Below are 22,168 nucleotides of genomic sequence, written 5' to 3' on the forward strand. Positions count from 1 at the left end.
TGGCATCCAAATTTAAAGGCGATACCAAACAAAGTCTACTCGGTGGTTGTCCTGCCCACCCTCCTCTAGGCTTGAGATCTAGACTGTCTATAGTTGCTATGGAAAAAGCTAAACCATTTCCATTTACGCTGTCTGCAAAAGCTGCTTAAGGTATGATAGCAGGACAAAGTGCCAGATACAGGTATTCTTACACAGGCTTGTATAACAAGTGTCCACACCATGCTTTGCAAAGCACAACTCGGATGGGCTGGCCATGATGTACACATTCCCAATGAATGACTGCCCATGTTGTTGGTCTATGGTGAACTAAAACAAAAAACATTCTCTTGGAGGACAAAAGAAGAGATTTAAGGACACCCTCAAGGCTTCCTTCAAGAACTGTGGCATAGATTCAGAAAGCTGGGAGAGCATTGCTGAGAATCACTCTGCCTGGCACAGGCAAGTTCATGTGGATGCAGCAGCCTACGAGTAAGAGAATGATGCTGCAGAGAAACGGTCTCTTCACAAGTCCAGGGCTGGAGACTCCCCATGACGGAAGCCCACACTTCCATGTACCTACTGAAGCTGAAAATTCTTAGCTCAGATTGGACTAAATCAGTCAACTCAAAACCCACTTCTAGAAAGACTAATGACCGAGTGGTTTTTATCGACTTTGATGTAAAAACAATATCATCTCATTACTAGATGGAAGTCTGACATGTTGGGTATCTCTGAAAAGCCCACAAGGCTGGCAGCAGTGATTAGATAGAACAAATTAAATACCAGTATTCATGCCATAGAGCTTAAGAACGGAGAATCCACCATATTATCTGAATTCACTTGAGGGCCACAAACGCTAGTGGCCTCGACAAGGACAGAAAGCCGATGGCTTTTCAAAGGTCCCACCATTTCCATGATTTTTTCTAGTTGGATTATAAAATTCAACAGAGTATTGGCATTTACGGCTGTGTGTGTTAGTAGCTTTGCAAGAATGTACAAATACCAGTCTTGTGTAATCTCACCAGCCCATTGTACTTTCTTATGAATAAATTTATTATTATTATTATTATTATTATTATTATTATTACTAAAAGTAAGGAAGTAAAGTCTAGGTTTCGATAGCTTTTACTCCAGTGTACAGCTTAGAAAAATCATGCCCCTATACACTTTTTTCATACTCTGCCTCCCCTACAACAATGTACTCTTAATACAAGGCAAAGCAAAAAAATATATTACTGATTCTTTATTACAAACAAAGCAAGTAAATTTACAACAAGAATTGCAAAAAATGAAAGACCATGAGAGTCGATGATGCTTAATATACACCATAGTACTGCACAGATTAGAGATGACTGCTTCTGTAATCCTAATGTCTTAGTATAATTTATTTACATGTCTTGAGTGGGCCACTTAGAATAATAATGCAATAATGAATAGGACATGTTAGACCAAGGCGAGTTAATGCTTCACCTCATTAGGTCTTCTTGTGTTACATGCGCTGGTTGCCTTACACAATAATGACATATGGGACCATGAAATATAATTATGAAGAGATATGATGATAGTATTATTTGATGATCTAGACTGAGAGTAAATGCTTATTACTCCATGTACTATACTGGAAGGAATCTTTACTACACTGGACACATATGGAGTTGTCCTCTCAGGTAAAGGTCAAGTAACTTTGGTCCAAACTTTTAAAAGTCCACTTTAAACAACATTCATACCTGAGGGTTAACAACTCTCTTCAAACAATTACTTGGAACTAACAGACCATTAATCATGGTAGAAGAGGCTTCCACTACTGATCGGGAGAGCCGTCTGTAACCATTGGAAGTGAACCAAGTTATTGTCCTGTTGCATGGAAGACATCTCGCTTCATACGGCCCAAACTGCATGTGTAACAATTATGAGAATCCACACTATCTAGAGCGTCTGAATACTCAGTCTGCCAGGCGATAGTCAACCATGGCCACCATTTCATAGGCCACATTAATCTGAGCAATTTTTTTTTTAATATTTTTTAGTTTGTTAAAGAGCTATATGCTGCATTAAAAAATTGAACAGTAACTAATACATTGGTTAAACTGTTCTCCTTTAGTTGAATAATATAAGACATGAGAAGAAGTATAATGAGTTTCCTTAACAATGCAAAAAGACATTTTTTACTTTATACTGATTCCACTTGCTAGGTGCCACATATGCTTGAGCACTATAAAGAAATTGACTTTGTACAGTGAAGGTGTTGACAGCCCTTCACTGCAAACATTACATAAAGGCACCAATTTGGAGGATTTGGTAGTTGAAACCAATGTCAAACAGAACAAATAATTTAAGGAAGACCACTTTGCTACTATCAGCTTGTGAAAGACCTGAGCGCTACACACTTAACACAGATCAACAAAACACATCGATTAAATCAATTGATGATGAACTATATATACATACTTGCATACATACAAAAACAGAAAAAAAATCACAAAATTATCACAAACAACAAAACATACAAAATTAACAGAATCACAGACAATCATAATGCTAATATAACAAAAAGTGAAAGTTATTCTTGGCACACAACTCCTTTGCTAGCTTTACAGTTAAACTTCATCACTAATAACATTCTTCAGCCTCTGGTGCTCTGTTTACAAAACAGCCGTACAGCTGCACTGTCGGTCATCAGTAATATGACTTCAAAAAACTTTTAAAGACTAGCCAAAGTTGAAAGTATTGCTTTACCTGCATGAACCCTTTCAATGCTTAAATAAAAAGCAAGGAAAAATGATTAGATACACCATCTTCATCTGTGTGCACTATATTTATGTATCGTTAAAAGCTGTTAAAGCTTTACCTATTACACATCGCCCCACTGAGTAAGGTGGCAAATTTTTGGGTGCAATGATAAGCTAGTCCAGGTTCTTCACTCGACAGTGACCATCACCGAGGATACCACGGCACTGAACACTACCTAATCAGCTGTAAGACTAAATACATATCCTCAAGCTGATGAGTTGGTACACTACTTCTATGCCATGGTGTCCTCCATCATGTGCCTTTGGAACACATTAAAGGATTTCAACAATGTCTAGACTTTATCAAGTCCACCCAACATACATTGTTTTCATATTCCAAAACAAAAGCTTGTCTACCTTCTCAGTGTTCAAGTGAAAAGCAGGGTCAAAATCCTGCCATCTTTGGTAAGACAGATAGTGGAGGATTTAAACCTCTAGTGAAAATGAAAAATACCTACAAATAGAATATAATGTTAAGATTTATGCTGCTTGCTAGGGGCAATAAGGATAACTTACTCCTTAAAGCAAATTCTTATGTCAATTTGTGGCTGTAACAACCTAATTACCAATCTACTATACAAGACAGCTAAACATTTCTTGCATTCCTGTGAACTGCATGAAACATTGTACTAAGAATGACTCAAGAATTTGCACCCCCTTTTCTTAGCAGCCTTACCTCCAACATTAAGGAAATATCCTAAGAATGCTGGATTAAAAAATATGAGATCATTATAGAGGCTATCTGCATCACACACAAATTTTATGTCCTCAAAAGAATTTAATTCCAAGGTTTTTGGTTTGTACTAAATATTTTGCTAGGTTGACAGGAAGATAGCTTTGATTTATCATTGACATATGCCATGAATTCTGACTGGCAATTATCTCTCTTCCCAACAACATTCACAGTTTAGAGACTTTAATCTAACAAATTTGTATATATTATCACCAATATCACTTGCTATGCCACAACTGCAAAAATGTATGGGAAGTTGACTTTCAAAAATTATATTTGGTACAATATAGTTAACCTGAGCCAAAAAGGGAACATCGGCATAAACCATTCACTCTTTGGTTGTGAAAAGGCCTCATCCTGTGCGTGACAATTATATCTTTAATTGGCAGAAGAAATAGCAAAAAGAAAGCAATATATAATATTCCTGTTCTCCAATAATTTAATTAATGGCAACCATTCGGTTATCAATAAAATTAAAACCAATTATGCTTTGGAGAAGATCTAAAAGTGAAGATTTAATATTCAATAAGGTTATCTCTGATAAGCCATAAATTAAGCCCAATGGACACACCAATTCCAGGAGATATACATTAGACTTCTTTTACCACACATTCACACTTGACTGAAGCAGAGCATACAAGGACGGACTTGCTTCAGGGATGACAAAAGAAAAAAAAATAAAGGGTTTTAGACGCATTTGCTTTTGAAATTTAAAACTGGTAAACACCGAATGTGACCGCATCACATTGTCCATGTTCTGAGCAAGACGTGATTCCTTGATGCTTGCTAGTAAGAGCATGCTAGTAAGAGCATTCACTTAGAATTGCACAATGTTATTAATTGTAAAATCACATCATGAATGCACATTCTATTTTAATCTTTGAGCAGTGTTAGCTTAGGAGATCACTGTCAATTTGATTAATCTGTGTATCTAATTACCCTAATTTCAAAACATTCATAATGCAAAAAAAAACAAAAAATAGGAGAGGGGTATCTTACAATATCCTCAAGCACAACCCACCACACTACAGTATTGCAATTTCATTTAGACATGAGAATAATTTTCACACCTTTCAAGAGGTGGGGGGGAGGGGAAGGGGGGGGATCCCCAGTCTCCACAATAATTTGGTGTTAAATGATGCTAGCTACTATTATCTTTACCCCTTTTAAACTCTTTGGTAAATATGAGGGGCAACATTAATGGAAGTTATTGCAAAAGTCTTTTCCCATTCACAGTCTCCTGACAGTCTTTAGTGTTAAGTTAGCTTTGATTAACCATCAGAACACTGTGAATGAGGGTATGAGGGCTTTCCTGTGCCCTTGACTATCAACATGGGCAGTGATCAGACACAATTAAACTGTGAGGTAGAGCTTACATGCTCCCAAATCTTAGTCAATTGGTGTGTAATAATATGTAACAGTAACAGAAATAATGGTCACATGGTAACAAAACCTATGTGCAGCATAACAAACATGTACAATTTAAACATTTATTGCATAGTTCAAGGAGCCTGCACATTAAAAGAATCAGCAACTATGAGCCTTATGATATCTTAACAGTTTACTCTCCTCTCTAAAAAATACGAGAACAAGCCTGTCAAGAATACTAAGGTGAGACTCATGTTTGCTAATCTGCTCATATTCCATTACCAAATGCTGTAGCAACCAATTCATTACTACACACCACCAACATATGTACTGTCTCAATAATGCCACAACCATATGGCAAACAATCCCTTGTCTACTAAACTGAAGGAATTGTCTTACAATTCATTAAAAAAAAAAACATCAACTTTTCAATACCATCACCGTAATGCACAATCTCCACAAAACTTCAACATTCCAAGACATCCAGTCTTGAGTCAGGACAATCTCTCTCTCACTTGGTCCAGTAGAATTATAATCCATTCTAGTTTCCATCAAATATCCAAAAAATAGCTCTGAAACTAATATTTCTCCTCTTCAGACTTCTTCTCCATCTAATTCTGCATACTGCCGAAGGCAGGAGAGAGCATAAACTAAGCGCTCACGGACCATTGCGTCACAGCCAAGCTCAGCAAGCTGAGACAGACGATAGGTAAATGATTGCCTATCACTGCTGATGAACATAATGCTAACATCTGTGCGGTCACCAGCAATCACTATCTTCGTGTGGTCCTTGAAAAAGTTAATCTGAAATAAAACATTTCATAAAGTGCATCATAGTAAGAAGATTTTTAGAATTATAAAGAGAATATTAAAGATGAGCATCATTCATCATTTTTACACCAAATAGTACATTTTGATAAGCAAATAAATTAAAACACAGTTCAATGTAGTCTTGCTAAGAAAAATGCATTTAAGACAAATTCCAATACAAACTCCTATTGCATTTAACTGTTATTTATTGCTATTCTATACCTGAATTTTAATACTGTATTTTTATTTCTTTCGGTGCACATTGATGTAAAAATTACTGTGAAAAAGTACACACTTTTATTACATTTCAAATTTATTCAATGCATATTAGCATTTTCGTATCTAAAGCAATTGCACAGGTTCACTCCACTAGAAGTCATTTGTCCTTTACCACTACAAATGACTGTACGAACAGAATGGAATTCTTTCATTGCTTCCAGAATTCTGATGGAGTGGCTTCCATTCAAGCAGAACTATTTTACAAACTTCCTCGTTATGCAATGCAATTGAAAGTACATAACTTTAAACAAACAAACCTGGAAAGTCCCATTACTAAGTTGCATGATGATAGACTTTGGTGTACGATCCCATCGACGCACATGAGGTATGACAGACATTCTTGCTGCTGCAGGTCGTGTTGTTCGAGAATCACCAGCCTCGGTTAGATTTTCCTCCATGTATGTAGCAAAATAACGCAACAGTTGGTATCGTTCCTGCAGCCACGCAGGCAAAGTACCTGCCTGATGTACAGCAAGTCTTCCAGAGGAATCTGTAAATTCAACTCGGCTGAAATAGAAAAGACGACGGTTAGATCTAAAATGTGCGGTATTTGACACTCATTTCATCCAATGAAACTAATTCGCAACAATATACAGTACTGTACTATAGTAATTATATATAAAAATGTCTTACTTTTTATCGGAACTGATACTTATTCTTGTAAGATCGTTGAAGAAAACGCCAACACAGTTGTCTGACAATTGATATCCAAAACCATATTTGTTGGAATAGTCAATCCACTTTGATATAAACAGAGGGGTATGACTTTGGACTGATGGATTACTGCTCATATCTGAAATAAGTAAATAGATAAAATATATGTTAGCGCTTTAAGTTATGAAACTATAGCTTATAATACTATACCCCTGAAATACTGTTAATTTTGTTTATTTTCTCTTTGAAATTTAGATAAACTAAAAAATCTTGGCTTTCACAAGCAAACACAAAATACCTCCTTGTCTAATAGCATTTCTTAATTTGCCTGATCCAAAAGCCAATGCCTCCTCACCCCACTCCATAAAGATTAGAAATTATTACTGAAAATTACAAAATTTATTAAAAGGATCCATTAAATCTGTCATGGTATACCTTTATGTAAATACTTAACAAAATAAGTATATATCAAACATTTTACTTTTTAAATAACTTCTAAATATGGAAACTTATACATCACTGATCTATATTATACAAGTTGTTTCAAGACAATATCTGTATTCATAGTTAAATTAAGATTGTACATAAAATTTGTCTTGACATTTCTTTTTTTTTTTTTTTAAATCTTTTTAACACCAATTTTTACACAAACATTTAAATTCTTTTAACCAATCTTCCAGTAGCAAATATTCTTCCGGAATTAAAGGAACACTTCCCAATTTTTTTTCTTTTATTAAATTATAATTTGAAGAAAACTTGAGGGAATTTTCACAAGTCAACTTCCACAGCTGCTAAATATACTGCACTAACATGCATACAGTAAATAAAGAATACTAAACAAATTACATATAATAATTAATGATAGATATTAAGCAGATCCTAATTTCATTTTAGCACTTAGGTGCCCAAGCTTAGTTCACAGTACCTGTATACTATACACAGTGCCCTTCAAGTGCGAGTCTACTTGTGTGTGCATAATTAGGTTTGTTTATTAACTCACCATCTGGCATATTGTCCAGACAAGCAGCCAAAAGATTGTAGAGTGTGCCAGAAGTGATTTCTCTCTTTTTACCCACTTGGTTCCCAGTAGAAGCTTTATTATCTGTTGTACAAATAACAGACGACAACTTCTGCCGTAAACATGATGACAATGTTCCTCCAGAATCTTTCTTCCTGTTTTCTTCTTTGGAATTCCCAGTAGTTGGTCTGCTATTTGGAGGACTACCCAGACCACCATCCAAAATAGAGATCTGTAAATATTTATTATTTTAATGTTTCCCTTTGCCAGATTGTTAACACACAAACATTGCCTCATCCCAAAAAACTAACTCATAATTCCTGTAACTGAACTCAAATCAAGCTGGAAATGGACCTCTTTAACAAATAATCACATTTTGAGACTAGTAATACAGCAAGATCCTTTAACATAAGCATACTGTACATCAGTACTTCAAGTAAACTATGAAATGGAAAAAAAAACTCAGACAAAAAAACTTTCAAGAGTAATTGTCGGTGACCCCGAAGAAACGTTCTGTGAAAGGTTATCGAGCTACTCCAGGACTTTTGATTCATGTTCACTCTTCTGAATGAAACAAAATGCACACAAACACATAAAACCGTCAGCAGTTTCAAAGCGTTATATGACAAGGAGTACTGGGGAAGACAGGACATCACAGGACACAGCCAACCATCCTCCTGTTTCGATAGTAGTTTTTGTAGCTATGTACACAATAGTACAAAGATTGACATTCTAAGCAATTAGATAGAATTTTGTACTATTTACTTTATTGTTTAAAAAAATGGCTTAAAGAAAACAAAACACACATATATACAATACTGTATATTCCTAGGTCTCCTGAGACTGATTGATACCTACTATTAGTATAGCACCCACATGCACTATATTAGGCCTCAGATGTCGTGTATTAGGCCTAGGAAGGTTAGGTTACTTTGTCTTTGCAATATAAATATTAAATCTTTCCCAGTTTGTCCAAATTCAATAGTACCGATTACTACTTTCTAATTGCATTGTATGTCAGTATATGTACTATGGTCCTTATCATTACTGTAAGTACTACCAAAACAACAGGAGGATGTGCTGGCACAGCTCATCCTGTAACTACACGTAAGAAATTAACTCCCCCCTCCCCCTTCAACCAACACCCACCCACTCCTGGATTGCACCTGGATGGAGCTCTGCGAGTTGTTCTACTCCACAAGCTCAAGCAGTGAGAGCTTAGTCCAACAGGAACATAACCCCCCCCCCCCCCCCCGCCCCTTCCCCACCGCGCAAACGCATGCACACACGCACTTACAAACCTACCTATATAATGTATATACAGTAAGATGTATTATAAAATTTCGTTTCAGCATAGAATATAAATAAGCAGTTCTGAATACATGTACAAGGCAAGAGCTATAGTGAAAATGACACAAACTTTATGCCCTACCTGGGAAGATGCCTTAGTAGGGAAAAAGTGTGTCCTCACAGTTACCAATGCAAAATGTCTCACTGTTATGATATCAATATATATATTTCTTTACGTAGCTACGTACTTTATCTGACTGGGGCTTCTGATTAGGGATGCGCAGTGTTGAGACCGAAGTGGTAATTTTCTTGATATCTTGAGTGAGAGGGTGATGAGATTGTGACTGGGGTAGGGCAGGTGGGTGCTGCAGCTGCTGCTCAGGCATAGATATAGATTTACCAATAACTTCCAATCCAAACTTTGGCACCTGGGTACAAGCAGAAGCAGGGAGAGATCGTGGCACCACACCTGAAAATAATACCTTTAATAGGAACTGTACAGGAAATTATTTAGATACAATTACTGTAATGTACTTAAAAAAACTAAATTACCCAAAACTTTTAAATGACTAGATATGAAATAGGCAGCACTGTTTCCTTTATTGCTATGGTGACTGATTTTTACATAAAAATAGATTTTGTATAAATTAAAATATTCAATTTGTCTCCCAATTATATATGCCTACATTATGTTAATTATACATTATTTGCCAAGAATCATCAAGAGAAATTGTTAAGAAGCCAACATATAAAATAGCAACTGCAAGCGGCAAGAACCCAGAGCTCATTAAGTTGTGTTTGAACTATGCATTTTCGATGAAGTAAAACCTTTGATGGTTATTTACAGAGAACAGAATGTAAAACATAAAGACCACTTGTGCACAAGTGTTTTCATAAAACATTACATCATCAGTTCCTTGCAGAGAGAAAAAAAGGCTTCCTTCAGGAGGAGGATTATATGTGCTAATAATACATAGTCAAATTCATCATGTGCATACCTGTGGTGAAGAATTCGTGGTTGAGAACTTGGTCCAGCCGAGGACGAGCGTTTGGGTCAGGGTGGAGGAACCGGCGAATGAGGTGTCTAGCAGGTTCACTGATGAGTGGAGGAATTACGTACTTGTTGGTGGTAATCCGCGAATACGTCTCTTTCAGTGTATCCGTTTCAAATGGTGGCTGACCCACAAGAAGAGCATACCTGCCCAACAGTTGAAACAATTCATTAATGCTTTCTTCTACAATGTAAATTGATATATATAATGATTAAACTGCCGTCTTAACAGTGCAATAACCCAATTATTTTTTTTTACTGTCTAATTCAAAAGAATTATGATAATACTGCACTCTATATTGGAGTTAATATAAATACTGTCAGATTACTGAAGCTACATTTTTAGCCATTTAGTGAAAATGATTAACTTACATAATGCAGCCCATGGCCCAGATATCTGCATCATATGAATGTCCTAGTTTGTTTAGTACTTCTGGTGCAATGTAGTTTGGAGTGCCACATATTGTTCTGTAAGGAGGAGGAGGCAATCAAATCTACATTAATAAAATAAAATCAATGTAGAAATGCCCGTTACTTGTATTTATCCAGCCTTTAAAAGATATAATTTCTACAGAGATTATAGCTGGATGCCCTCAAGTAGGTAGGCCTAAAGGAAATTTTTTATTAACATTAAAAGTGGACCTTCAATATTGAATACTGGAGCCTCTTTCCAGTCGTAACCACTTACGAGCATGGAAGTTATTTTACTCACAACCCAAGTTTATTGTTGTCATAAATAACCTCGTAGTGTTTCGGAGCTCAAATGGTTTAATAAATATAAAACTGGCCATAATCTTTGGTAGATCACAGGTTTCGAAAGGGAAGGGGAACTATCAGGAGAAAGCATCGAGCAATTACGATTATACAACACATGGAAGGAATCAGGATAAGGATTTGGGATGGGATGGAGGGGGGGGGGAAAGGAACTGTGCCCAATCACTTGGGCTGGACGGTAGAGCGACGGTCTCGCTTCATGCAAGTCGCCGTTCAATTCCCGACTGTCCAAGTGGTTGGGCATCATTCCATCTTACCCGTTCCGTCCCATCCGGAATCCTTATCCCATCCAAATGCTATATAGGCATAATGGCTTGGCGCTTTTTCCTCATAGTTCCCTTCCCTTTCGAAACTTTTAATCCTTCAACAATTATGGCCAGTTTATTTACATTTATTAAATAGCTTATGAGCGCCGAAGCATTGAGGTTCTTAATAACAATAACAACCTTGGGTTGTAAAATTTCCAAGCTCGTAAACTGCTGAATAAATGTAAACAAACTGGTCATAATGGTTGACAAATGTACAGGTTTCGTAAGTGGTAGCATAAATGATTGATGAATTATGATTAGTCTTTACCATTGGGAAGTTACAGATACCAAGCAACTCTAGGTCCACAGTCATTTCTCCCACACCCACACCCCCCCCTCCCTCCCCCCTCCCTCCCTCCCTCCCTCACGCACGCACGCACGCACGCCGACTACTGCGACACATGCACGCAAGTGTAGACTACTCACACATTCCTGTTGTCGTCGACGCGGGTGGCGAGGCCGAAGTCTCCTATCTTCATGAGCATGTCCTCAGTAAGGAACATGTTGCCCAGCTTGAGGTCCCTGTGTATCACCTGCTGCTGGTGGACGTACGCCACCCCCTCCGCCAGTTGCCGCATGTAGTATCGTACCTCCGGCTCCGTCAGCGTCCGACGGTGTTTCAGAACGTGAACCAGACTCTGTCGTGGAAAAAAAATAGTTAACACCAAATTCAGTTCCGAATGTTTCCAGGAAACCCCCTCTCTACTGCAGAAAAGCCTGTAACACTAAATGCATACACTAGGGATACAAAAGTACTACCAATATACGTTTGCCAGGATCAAGGCTGAAGCATTTGCCTTGGTACATTAATTCGGCAAAGAATCGTACGCGTAACAGCGTTTATGCTGCATAATAGCGTATATACTGGGCGTTGATTCAATCCACGAGAGCATACTGGAAAAACATTAGTATGGGAATTACTCTAATAATGATCTTTCCTGTGACATATCTTTATGTATAATGTATTTAAAAGTACTCAAATGTTATTTTTCCGAGGCAGATTCACTAACGTGTAACATGATGCATCTCCTCCAGGGAAGATTTCTATCCAAAAACGCCATGCACCACTTACAGGTATGGTCTCTCCCCAAAGCACCATGCTGCTGCTCCCCCAGGTATGGTCTACCCCTGAAGAACTCCACGCTCCTATGTTGCCCGTGAGTAAGTTGCTCGCCTACACACCGATTTACTGAAACAGCGTGACAGTAGACCGCAGAGTTTATCCACGTCGGTTAAATTGGCAAAAGTTGGCATGAGGTACCTGGAGCTTTGCAATTACTTTATTCACTCTCGTATTCTTGAAGATATCCTCACAGTATACCCAAAATTTGCCAGTGCAGGCTATTGAACACATGGCTCTGTATGACTAACCATCCTGCGAGATGGGGACTTGTATTACCACTGCTACCTTATTCAATCTTGTGTTGTTGATATCCTCAAAATGCATCCGGAGTCTGCCAGTGCAGACCGCTTATCACATGCCTCTGTATGACTAACCATCCTATGTGATGGGGATTTTTTGCATCACCTAGTTAGCTTTTTTGACACACTGTACTCCACTTCATATAGTCTAGGGTAGCTGCACTAATGCAGATGTACCTAATATGTTAATAATAATAATAATAATAATAATAATAATAATAATAATAATAATAAAAAAAAAAAAAAAAAAAAAAAAATTGCCAGTGTAGGCAACTGAACATATGGCCCTGTATGACTAACCATCCTGCGAGATGGGGACTTTTAGTATCACTACTGCCTTATTCACTCTTGTGTTGTTGATATCCTCGTAATGCACTCAAGAGTCTGCCAGTGCAGACTACTTTTCACATGCCCTTGTATGACTAACCATCCTGAGAGATGAGGACATTTTAGCATCATATGCAATCCTTAATGTGGTCTACAGTAGCTGATTAATAAATGCAAATTACCTAGTATGTTTAAAAAGAAATCGGTGACCACAATGTTGGACCAAATGACCAACAGGTACTAAATAATTCACTCACCAGCACACCAAGAAGCCAACTAGGAAGCAGGAATATGAGATGATATAACTGTACACACAGTTGGTTGGTGGTGGCGGGTTTGGACTGCCAGTTCGGCCTCCGGAACACCCGGGCATGCTGGCTAAGCTACGGAGACCTTGGCTGGCGGAGAATGTCATGCCACTAATCAATTATCACCCAATCAAAGATTTATATACCTCACCAAAACATAGATACTCTGCAATAAACAAATCTACAATAACAAGAAAGCTAGTGAACCTTGGGCTGGCCCCACACCACCTACGCTCGCACATGAACCAGAGAGATGAGAAAAATTACTAGTTTAGCGTAACAAGAGACAAATGGAATGAAGTACACGAGGTAAACTCAACGCCATACACACATTTAAAAGTAGCGTAAGACAGGAATTTAGGTTGGGTGTCATGGCATTACACAAACGGCGACAGGACCCAAGAGCCGAGGTTCGACGCTGCAGGCACAACCAAGCGAGTACAAACAAACTAACCGGGATCACGGCACACAGCCAAACTCCCAACGTTATATCGACAACATTTTCTATCCCGCTTCCGACCCGCCAATCGTGGCGAGCGTCGGGGAAGAGGAAGGGAAGAGGAAGTGGAGGAGGAAGTAGGGGAAGAAGTACGAAAAAAATAAGAAAAATTAGAAAAGGGTGGAGTAAAGTGTAGGTTGGGGCGGAGGGTAAGGGAAGGGGGGGGCGGAGAGTAAGGGAAGGGGGGGGGGGGGGGCGGAGGGTAAGGGAAGGGAAGGAGGGTAAGGGAAGGGAAGGAGGGCAGAGGGTAAGGGAAGGGAGGAGGAGCAGCCTAACTTTTACTGACACTCATAAAACGCGCCACGATGTGGGCGGCCGTGCATGATCTTCCGTCTCTAGTAGGAAAGTTCACTCCCCGCTCACCCCACACCCACCACCCGCTGGCCACCCCCACCACCCACTGGCCACCCCCACACCCCCACCACCCGCTGGCCACCCCCACACCCCCACCACCCGCTGGCCACCCCCACACCCCCACCACCCCCTGGCCACCCCCACACCCTCACCACTCGCTGGCCACCCCACACCCCCACCACCCCCTGGCCACCCCCACACCCTCACCACCCGCTGGCCACCCCCACACCCTCACCACCCGCTGGCCACCCCCACACCACCCGGTGGCCACCCCCACCACCCGCTGGCCACCCCCACACCCCCACCACCCGCTGGCCACCCCCACACCCCCACCACCCGCTGGCCACCCACACACCTACCCGCTGGCCACCCCCCCACCACCCGCTGGCCACCCCCACACCACCCGGTGGCCACGCCCACACCACCCGGTGGCCACCCCCACAAGCCCACCACCCGCTGGCCACCCCCACACCACCCGGTGGCCACGCCCACACCACCCGGTGGCCACCCCCACAAGCCCACCACCCGCTGGCCACCCCCACACCACCCGGTGGCCACGCCCACACCACCCGGTGGCCACCCCCACCACCCGCTGGCCACCCCCACACCACCCGCTGGCCACCCCCACACCACCCGGTGGCCACCCCCACCACCCCACACCCCCACCACCCGCTGGCCACCCCCACACCACCCGCTGGCCACCCCCACACCACCCGCTGGCCACCCCCACACCACCCGCTGGCCACCCCCACCACCCGCTGGACACCCCCACACCCCCACCACCCGTCTTTTTTTCTCCCAGTTCTATAGTGCGACTTGGACCGTTTTGTATGTGGTTCCTGTTAAGGTTTCTCCGTGTCTACCACACGCTGGTACATGGCATGCTTAGGAGCGCCCGGGTCAAACCTCGCCAGAATTGTGCCCTTTGGCAAACACAGAGGAACGTTACCACTAATGTTACTTATGCCACCAGTAATACAACACATTTTGTCTGGTAACTTCAGTGTTACATTTGGTGCCGCTAGTAACGGCGGTAATGATTATAAGACAACTCCCACCACAACCACGGAGAATAATCTACTGGGGCACCAAGACCAAAAATAGTTAGAAAATTCTAAAAAAATATGACCAATTCCTCCCTAATACACGAGCGTCCTTCCATCTCTCTCGTTCAAATATATTGCATATTGCTTCACTTATCTTCCTCCTGCTCCTCTATCTTCCTCCTTCCACGACGATATTCCTGTCGCATTCTCGCTCCTCCAGACCCATTTTTCTCCTCTCCGTGTTGTTATCTCCCCATTTTCCGGCTCCTTATCTCATCTTCCTCTCATTACCTTATTTTTTTTATCCATTCAATCTTTTCTCTCCGGCAGAGTTTGTTTTTTATATGGCATATCTTGCCTGCCGCAGAGACTTTTGTTGCCAGCCACCCAGAGCCACTGGGCGGCCTGGCCTGTCACTCAGCCTGGCCTGTCACTCAGCCTGGCCTGTCACTCAGGAGTCATTGGACAGCATTTACCACTCTCTACACCACAGTCGGATACCATTAACCGGAAAGATATCTGCTTGCACTCTACTGGAGACTTACCAGTCCGGCCTCCCGGAGGGGGGGGACGCGCCCCAGTGCTTGCTTGGCTTTACAACACCATCCCCCCCAAGCCTGACAGCTGAGGGGACAGCGCTTCGGATTCATAGTCCTGAGGTTCTGGGTTCGATCCCCGGTGGAGGCGGAGACAAATTGGCAAAATGTTTCTTTCACCCTGGTGCCCCTGTTAACTAGCAGTAAATAGGTGCCTGGGAGTTAGACAGCTGCTACGGGCTACTTCCTGGGAGGATGGGGGGGGGGTAACAAAAAGGAGGCCTGGTTGAGGACCGGGCCGCGGGGACGCTAAGCACCGAAACCATCTCAAGATAACCTCAAGATAACTCGTCATGATGACGCTGACTTTAGCATAACTGCTTCAAGCTGTGGGAAATAAGTTCCTTCGAATTACATTTGCAGTAAATTGTCAGAGAAAGCAAAAGGAGAGGAGCGCAGAGCCGGGCAGAGCCGGGCAGAGCCGGGCAGAGCTGTGTTCTTTCTTGTTAGTGTTGTGTTCCGCCAAATGCGTGTGTCCCTGCGGGTAGGGAGCCACTGCCGGTGGGCGGAGGATGGCAGTGACGTCACCAGATACACTTGGTGGGGCCGTGAATCACGACAGGGCCTGCCTGCTCCCTGGGTAGTGGCACCAATGGCACTCTTCCCCGGGATAAAGATGAGCGTGGCACCACTCCTGGGATGGTTCACGGGGGGCACAGTGATGCAGACCCCCCCTCCCCCCGGGTCCTGGCTGCTGGCGCCATGATCGATACAACTGAACACCAGCCCACCCCCCCCCACCCCATCTCATGAACATCCGCCCCCCCTCCTCCCCCCCCTCCTCCTCCTCCTCCTCCTCCTCCCCCCCCCTCCTCCTCCTCCTCCTCCTCCTCCTCCTCCGAAAAGGCTTCCGTTCCCTCCCTCCCAGACGAGTCTTCCGGTGCTTCTTGAACACATTCCCAACCTTTCCTTTGATGCACTCGCTAATACGTACGGAGGTCAAGGCTCCAGCAGCTCCAGTGCCAGGTCAAGGCTCCAGCAGCTCGAGTGCCAGGTCAAGGCTCCAGCAGCTCCAGTGCCAGGTCAAGGCTCCAGCAGCTCGAGTGCCAGGTCAAGGCTCCAGCAGCTCGAGTGCCAGGTCAAGGCTCCAGCAGCTCGAGTGCCAGGTCAAGGCTCCAGCAGCTCGAGTGCCAGGTCAAAACTCCAGCAGCTCGAGTGCCAGGTCAAGGCTCCAGCAGCTCGAGTGCCAGGTCAAGGCTCCAGCAGCTCGAGTGCCAGGTCAAGGCTCCAGCAGCTCGAGTGCCAGGTCAAGGCTCCAGCAGCTCGAGTGCCAGGTCAAGGCTCCAGCAGCTCGAGTGCCAGGTCAAGGCTCCAGCAGCTCGAGTGCCAGGTCAAGGCTCCAGCAGCTCGAGTGCCAGGTCATGTTCCCGTATGTACTCGACCTTACCAATGGTGGCTCGTCTCAAGCAGAAAACCTTTCTATTCCTTCCACCTCCCTCCCTCAAAGTATTCTATGAGTGTACTAAATCCCATCAGCTCATTTTATCTACGCAAGAAATAGAGACTATAGGAATAAATTTAAACGCAAAAGGCCTACAGGTTCCAGGGACACGGCGCGGATTACCAAAATCTGTTCTCGACACCTACAGCCTTATTCTCAACTCGTTTATCCAGATTTTTCTTAGCTCGCTCTTATCAGATTTCTACGATTTGTGTTCTAGGTATATTTACAACATATTTGCGAGGTATATTTGATACCTTATTAATATGCCCCCCCCCCATGGCAAGTCACACAGCACATGAAGCACCCACCCCAATCCCACACACAAAACCCCCTCACATTTCGCGTGCGCGAGCGCGTGGGAGATGTGTAAACATACCCCCTCACTGTAGGACCCTGTATACCACTTATGTCAGACCAATCTTGGAATATGCAGCGCCAGCCTGTAGTCCATACCTAGTTAAACACAAGACAAAGTTAGAGAAGATTCAGCGGTATGCCACCAGGCTCGTCCCGGAACTGAGAGGAATGAGCTACGAGGAAAGGCTAAAGGAGCTGAACCTCACGTCCCTGGAAAACAGAAGAGTAAGGGGAGACATGATAACCACCTTCAAAATTCTCAGGGGAATTGACAGGGTGGACAAAGACAAACTCTTCAGCACGGGTGGGACACGAACAAGGGGACACAGGTGGAAACTTAGTACCCAGATGAGCCACAGATAGGTTAAAAAGAATTTTTTCAGTGTCAGAGTAGTTAATAAATGGAATGCACTAGGAAGTGATGTGGTGGAGTCTGACTCCATACACAGTTTCAAATGTAGATATGATAGAGCCCAGTAGGCTCAGGAATCTGTACACCAGTTGATTGACAGTTGAGAGACGGGACCAAAGAGCCAAAGCTCAACCCCCGCAAGCACAATTAGGTGAGTACAATTAGGCGAGTACTACCCTTGGGAGATGTGAATATACATATCCCTCACTACCCCTGGGAGGTGAGTTTACCCCCGCCCCCCCCCCCCCCCTCACAAGCCCTGGGAGTTGTGTACACATACATCTTTCCCCTCCGTCCCCGGCGGGGCCTTCCTTCTGGCCACCATTGACAACCACTCGGGGTACACCAGCTTGTGTAAACCTGCCCCCTTGTGCCCCCTCGTGTACACACCTCTCCCCCCCCCAACTGTTAATGAGGGTGTTGACGGCAGAGTTGTCTTGCACCAACAAACAAAGCACCAATTAGCACCAACAAACAAAAGTTCCAAATAATACACATTGCGAAAAGAAACCCTGACCCCATCATCCTTGATAACCAGCCCATCCAATATGCGGAGGTAGGCAGAATACTGGGACTTATGATAAATAGAACAGGGATACAAATTCATGTAAGGGACCGACTAAAGAAAGCCAAAGCAGCATTATGAAAACTGAGAAGATTCCGAAGCCTCAGTACTAACATTCAGATCCACCTATATAAGGCTCTAGTTCGGCCGCATCTAGAATATCCCCCAGTACCACTACACACCATAAAGAAAACTAACATGCAGAAACTGCAAGCAGTACAAAATAAGGCGCTAAGGAGAGCAGCAAAACACCGTCCACCATATGATCAGACAATCCAGGAGCTCCACGAACTCCTGAACATACAGCCACTAAACATCAGACTGCAGCACCAAGCCATCAGGGTATGGAACACCATCGAAATGTTAGAGGACCCAATGTTTGAAAGATTACTCCAAGATGAGACGCCCCGCTCCCACAGCTGGTGGCCCAAGAGCCTCGATTCTCTGGACGAAAACCCCGCCCCACAGTATATAATCCCAAGATGAGTTATATATGTATATATATGAACAGTTCATATATGTGTATGTATGAACAACTCGATAAATAATATGTATGACAACTCGATAAATAATAATAATAAAATAAAGAGCATTAAACAGAATAACGTGTGTGGAAGCATCGGAGTGTCTATATATGAATGCTTCACAGTATTCATCTATGGACATCCATATATGGTGAAACACATGTGAAGAACCTCTCACACACTCACAGCTCCCTGACAAGAGGGAGCCAGCTTAGCTTAGCTGCCAACACCCACACATCGTGTCAGCAAGGCGGACAGCCCGCCTGCTTTCATACCTCTCACTGTATTTCCCACTTCTATACTTCCCTTCACCTATGCCTCTCCTTCCTCTTTACTCAAAAAAAAAAAAAAAAAAAAAAAAAAAAAGTTGTCTTGATAGTACTACTATTCTTGTGTGTAAACGGCTCCCCCCCTCCCTCCCTCGTCCCGGCCCCATCACCTCTCCCGATCACAAACGAAACCCCCTCCCCCCTCCTCCCCCCCCCCTCTCCCCCCCTCTCTCTCCCCCTCTCTCTCTCCCCCTCTCTCTCTCCCCCCCTCTCTCTCTCCCCCCCCCCTCTCTCCCCCCCTCTCTCTCTCTCTCTCTCTCTCTCTCTCTCTCTCTCTCTCTCTCTCTCTCTCTCTCTCTCTCACACACACACACACACACACACACCTAACTTTATTAAAAACGTTTAACGCGTTTATGCCTTTTTTATCGTCAGCCCTGACCAGCCGTGTAACGGCTAGGGATATATCCGGATTACTCCTTCCCCTCATTCTCCCTTCCATCCTTCTCCCTTCTCCCTTTCATTTTTCTCCCTTCTCCCTTTCATTTTTCTCCCTTGTCCCTCGTCTCTCCTTCCCGAGTGTTCCTTTCCCAGATGTTGTTACGACAGGACGAAGGCCGTCAACGACTCTAAGGCTGGACCAAGCCGCTCCCGTATGTTACAAGTTAGTGTGATAAATTTGTCTCATAAGACACAGTTTCCAGTGGCCTAAGCCTCATGTGAAAATCACGTCCCCGCCCTTAGTCGGGGATTGGCTCTGGTGTGACCTAGCCACGCCCTCTGGTCCTCCAACCTAGGCCTAGTTCTGCTGAGTGGCTTTTGGAGTGTCTAGAGGCGGGGCTTAGGGCATTGTAGGCAGAGTCTCATAGCAAGTCTGGGGTATGATCCTTAAGTAATTTATTTAGTGTGGATTTGGATCTTGTATTGCATGGGTGTTGATCCAACCCATCCTCTTAAAAATAACGTCGCTTTTCGCTCGTATGCGCGCTATGGCCAAAAGTGGACGTAATTTGAAATGAAATCGACTCACAAAAGTGATGTACTGTCCCGTTTTCTATTCGAGTCGTCCGGTCTACTCGAAAAGGTTAGGAGAGGAAAACTTTCAATTAACATTTTTCATACAAATTTGAAACTTTATGAGAATTTCCTGCCCACCTAACCTACCAGAGGACCCTTAACTTATTGTTGAAAAAAAATCAAATTTATTTTCATTTTTTCAAATTATGTCCATTTTCGTCCATACGGGTAAACGGCCAAAAGTGACGTTATTTTAATAGGACAGGTTGAGCAACAGACCAGGGGGGGGGGAAGGGAAGAATAAGTAACAGCATTATTGGGCAAGGATTGAGTTGCATATTCCAGGTAACTGTTTTTAGTTTTGTCATTAGTAGTATTTCCCATCCATCGTCTTTAGGATAGGATAAAATTTTGGATTCTTATCAATAAATTGTTATTAATGTTTTAAGGTGCCATTCGAGTAAATCTGTGCATTATTTTTTAGCATATCATCATAAGCTGACTCGTCTTAGAGAATCATTGGAAAGGTCCAAGTGAATAAAGGAACATCTGTAATTATCAAAAGGATTAATAATTCATATCTTATAAATCTGTAATTACCAAAAGTTCTAGGTTCTTGGTTGTTCTATGTTTCTTTACTGATTGGCCTGACCTCAGGGTCAGGCCAATTATTAAGCATAATTTATTAACATAAATGAGGCGTGGTGGCGGCAGATTAACATCAATCAGTAGTCTTATATAATTATCATTGGTTATTTATTCATTTAGCTTCAGGTACACTTGACGCTCTCACTCGTATGAACCAGGGTGTCGGATTTGCTGAAAGGGGATTCAGTAGCTTGTTCCATGTACATATTTAACTAGGGATCATTATTATAAGGTGACGAGGGTTGAAGGTAAGACTGACTTCACAGTAAGTGGCAGCAGACTTGTTGACCAGAGTAAGTTATGAGTGGCAGCAGTGTAACACCCTGAGAGATCTACCCGTCTGCCAGGTCAGACCCCAGTTGACCCTCACATCTGCAGAGTTGAGTTTTGATTGTGCAAACATCTTAATGGAAAAAAATTTCTCCCTCACCTTTCCATAATTCATCTCCCCCCCCCCCCTCCTTGAGAGGTGTACGATAGTTGTCAAACAATTTTAATGAAAAAATCCTGAGTGTATCGCATGTGTGTGTGTAGGGGGGGGGGGGGCAGACCACCCATAGAAGTCTCCTACTTGTAAGTTGGCAACCACTAACCCCCCCTCTCCTTTTACCAACTAATATGAGGTGTGGCAGTTTTGGGGGTGTATAAATAAGCCGTGCAAGGCAGTTTGAGTTTAGTGCGCTGGGTACCAGAGTCGAGGGCTGGTCTGCGGTCATCAAGCAGCCAGGGAGAGGCAGTGATATACACAAAGTCGAGGCAATAATCATAAGGTAATGTGGTATTCTGAGGTATTATTCCGTGTCTAAATTACTTAGCATCTGCCAGTGTAGGATAGTGACTTAGGAACTGCCAGTGAGTAGAGACTTTGGATCCTGTTGTGGATATCATAATGTTGACTTAATAAACTCTTGTTAAATTTCCATCTGTATGTGTCACTTTTGGCTCCTCTTTGTCATCTCCCGTATGTGTGTGTGTGTGTGTGTGTGTGTGTGTGTGTGTGTGTGTGTGTGTGTGTCATCTCGTGTGTGTGTGTGTCATCTCGTGTGTGTGTGTGTCATCTCGTGTGTGTGTGTGTCATCTCGTGTGTGTGTGTGTCATCTCGTGTGTGTGTGTGTCATCTCGTGTGTGTGTGTCATCTCGTGTGTGTGTGTCATCTCATGTGTGTGTGTCATCTCATGTGTGTGTGTGTGTGTCATCTCCCGGGTGTGTCATCAAGGACACTGAACCTCCCAAATTCTCCAGAATTAGATAGTTTAACATAGGGTCAATAGTGATTACATCAAGATAAGAACCCTCTCAGTACAGCAGTGTTTCCTGGCACCTTGCT

General features: G+C 42.9%; 1 protein-coding gene across 1 annotated transcript in view; it reads right to left on the bottom strand.

Annotated features, from left to right (window-relative positions):
• Positions 1–1,209: 1,209 nt before the first annotated feature.
• The window catches only part of LOC123745603 (serine/threonine-protein kinase PLK1), a 347,873-nt gene continuing 326,914 nt past the window's right edge, over positions 1,210–22,168 (bottom strand). The window contains exons 4-11 of the mRNA XM_045726314.2: positions 11,480–11,691; positions 10,344–10,439; positions 9,919–10,118; positions 9,169–9,389; positions 7,613–7,862; positions 6,592–6,751; positions 6,216–6,465; positions 1,210–5,673 (exon numbers count right to left, since the gene is read on the bottom strand). Of these exons, the coding sequence (XP_045582270.1) occupies positions 5,464–5,673; positions 6,216–6,465; positions 6,592–6,751; positions 7,613–7,862; positions 9,169–9,389; positions 9,919–10,118; positions 10,344–10,439; positions 11,480–11,691 (1,599 nt within the window). The 3' untranslated portion in view covers positions 1,210–5,463. The remainder of the gene's footprint in view (positions 5,674–6,215; positions 6,466–6,591; positions 6,752–7,612; positions 7,863–9,168; positions 9,390–9,918; positions 10,119–10,343; positions 10,440–11,479; positions 11,692–22,168) is intronic.

This window comes from Procambarus clarkii, chromosome 10 (assembly GCF_040958095.1).
Source record: "Procambarus clarkii isolate CNS0578487 chromosome 10, FALCON_Pclarkii_2.0, whole genome shotgun sequence".
Taxonomy (NCBI): Eukaryota; Metazoa; Arthropoda; class Malacostraca; order Decapoda; family Cambaridae; genus Procambarus; species Procambarus clarkii.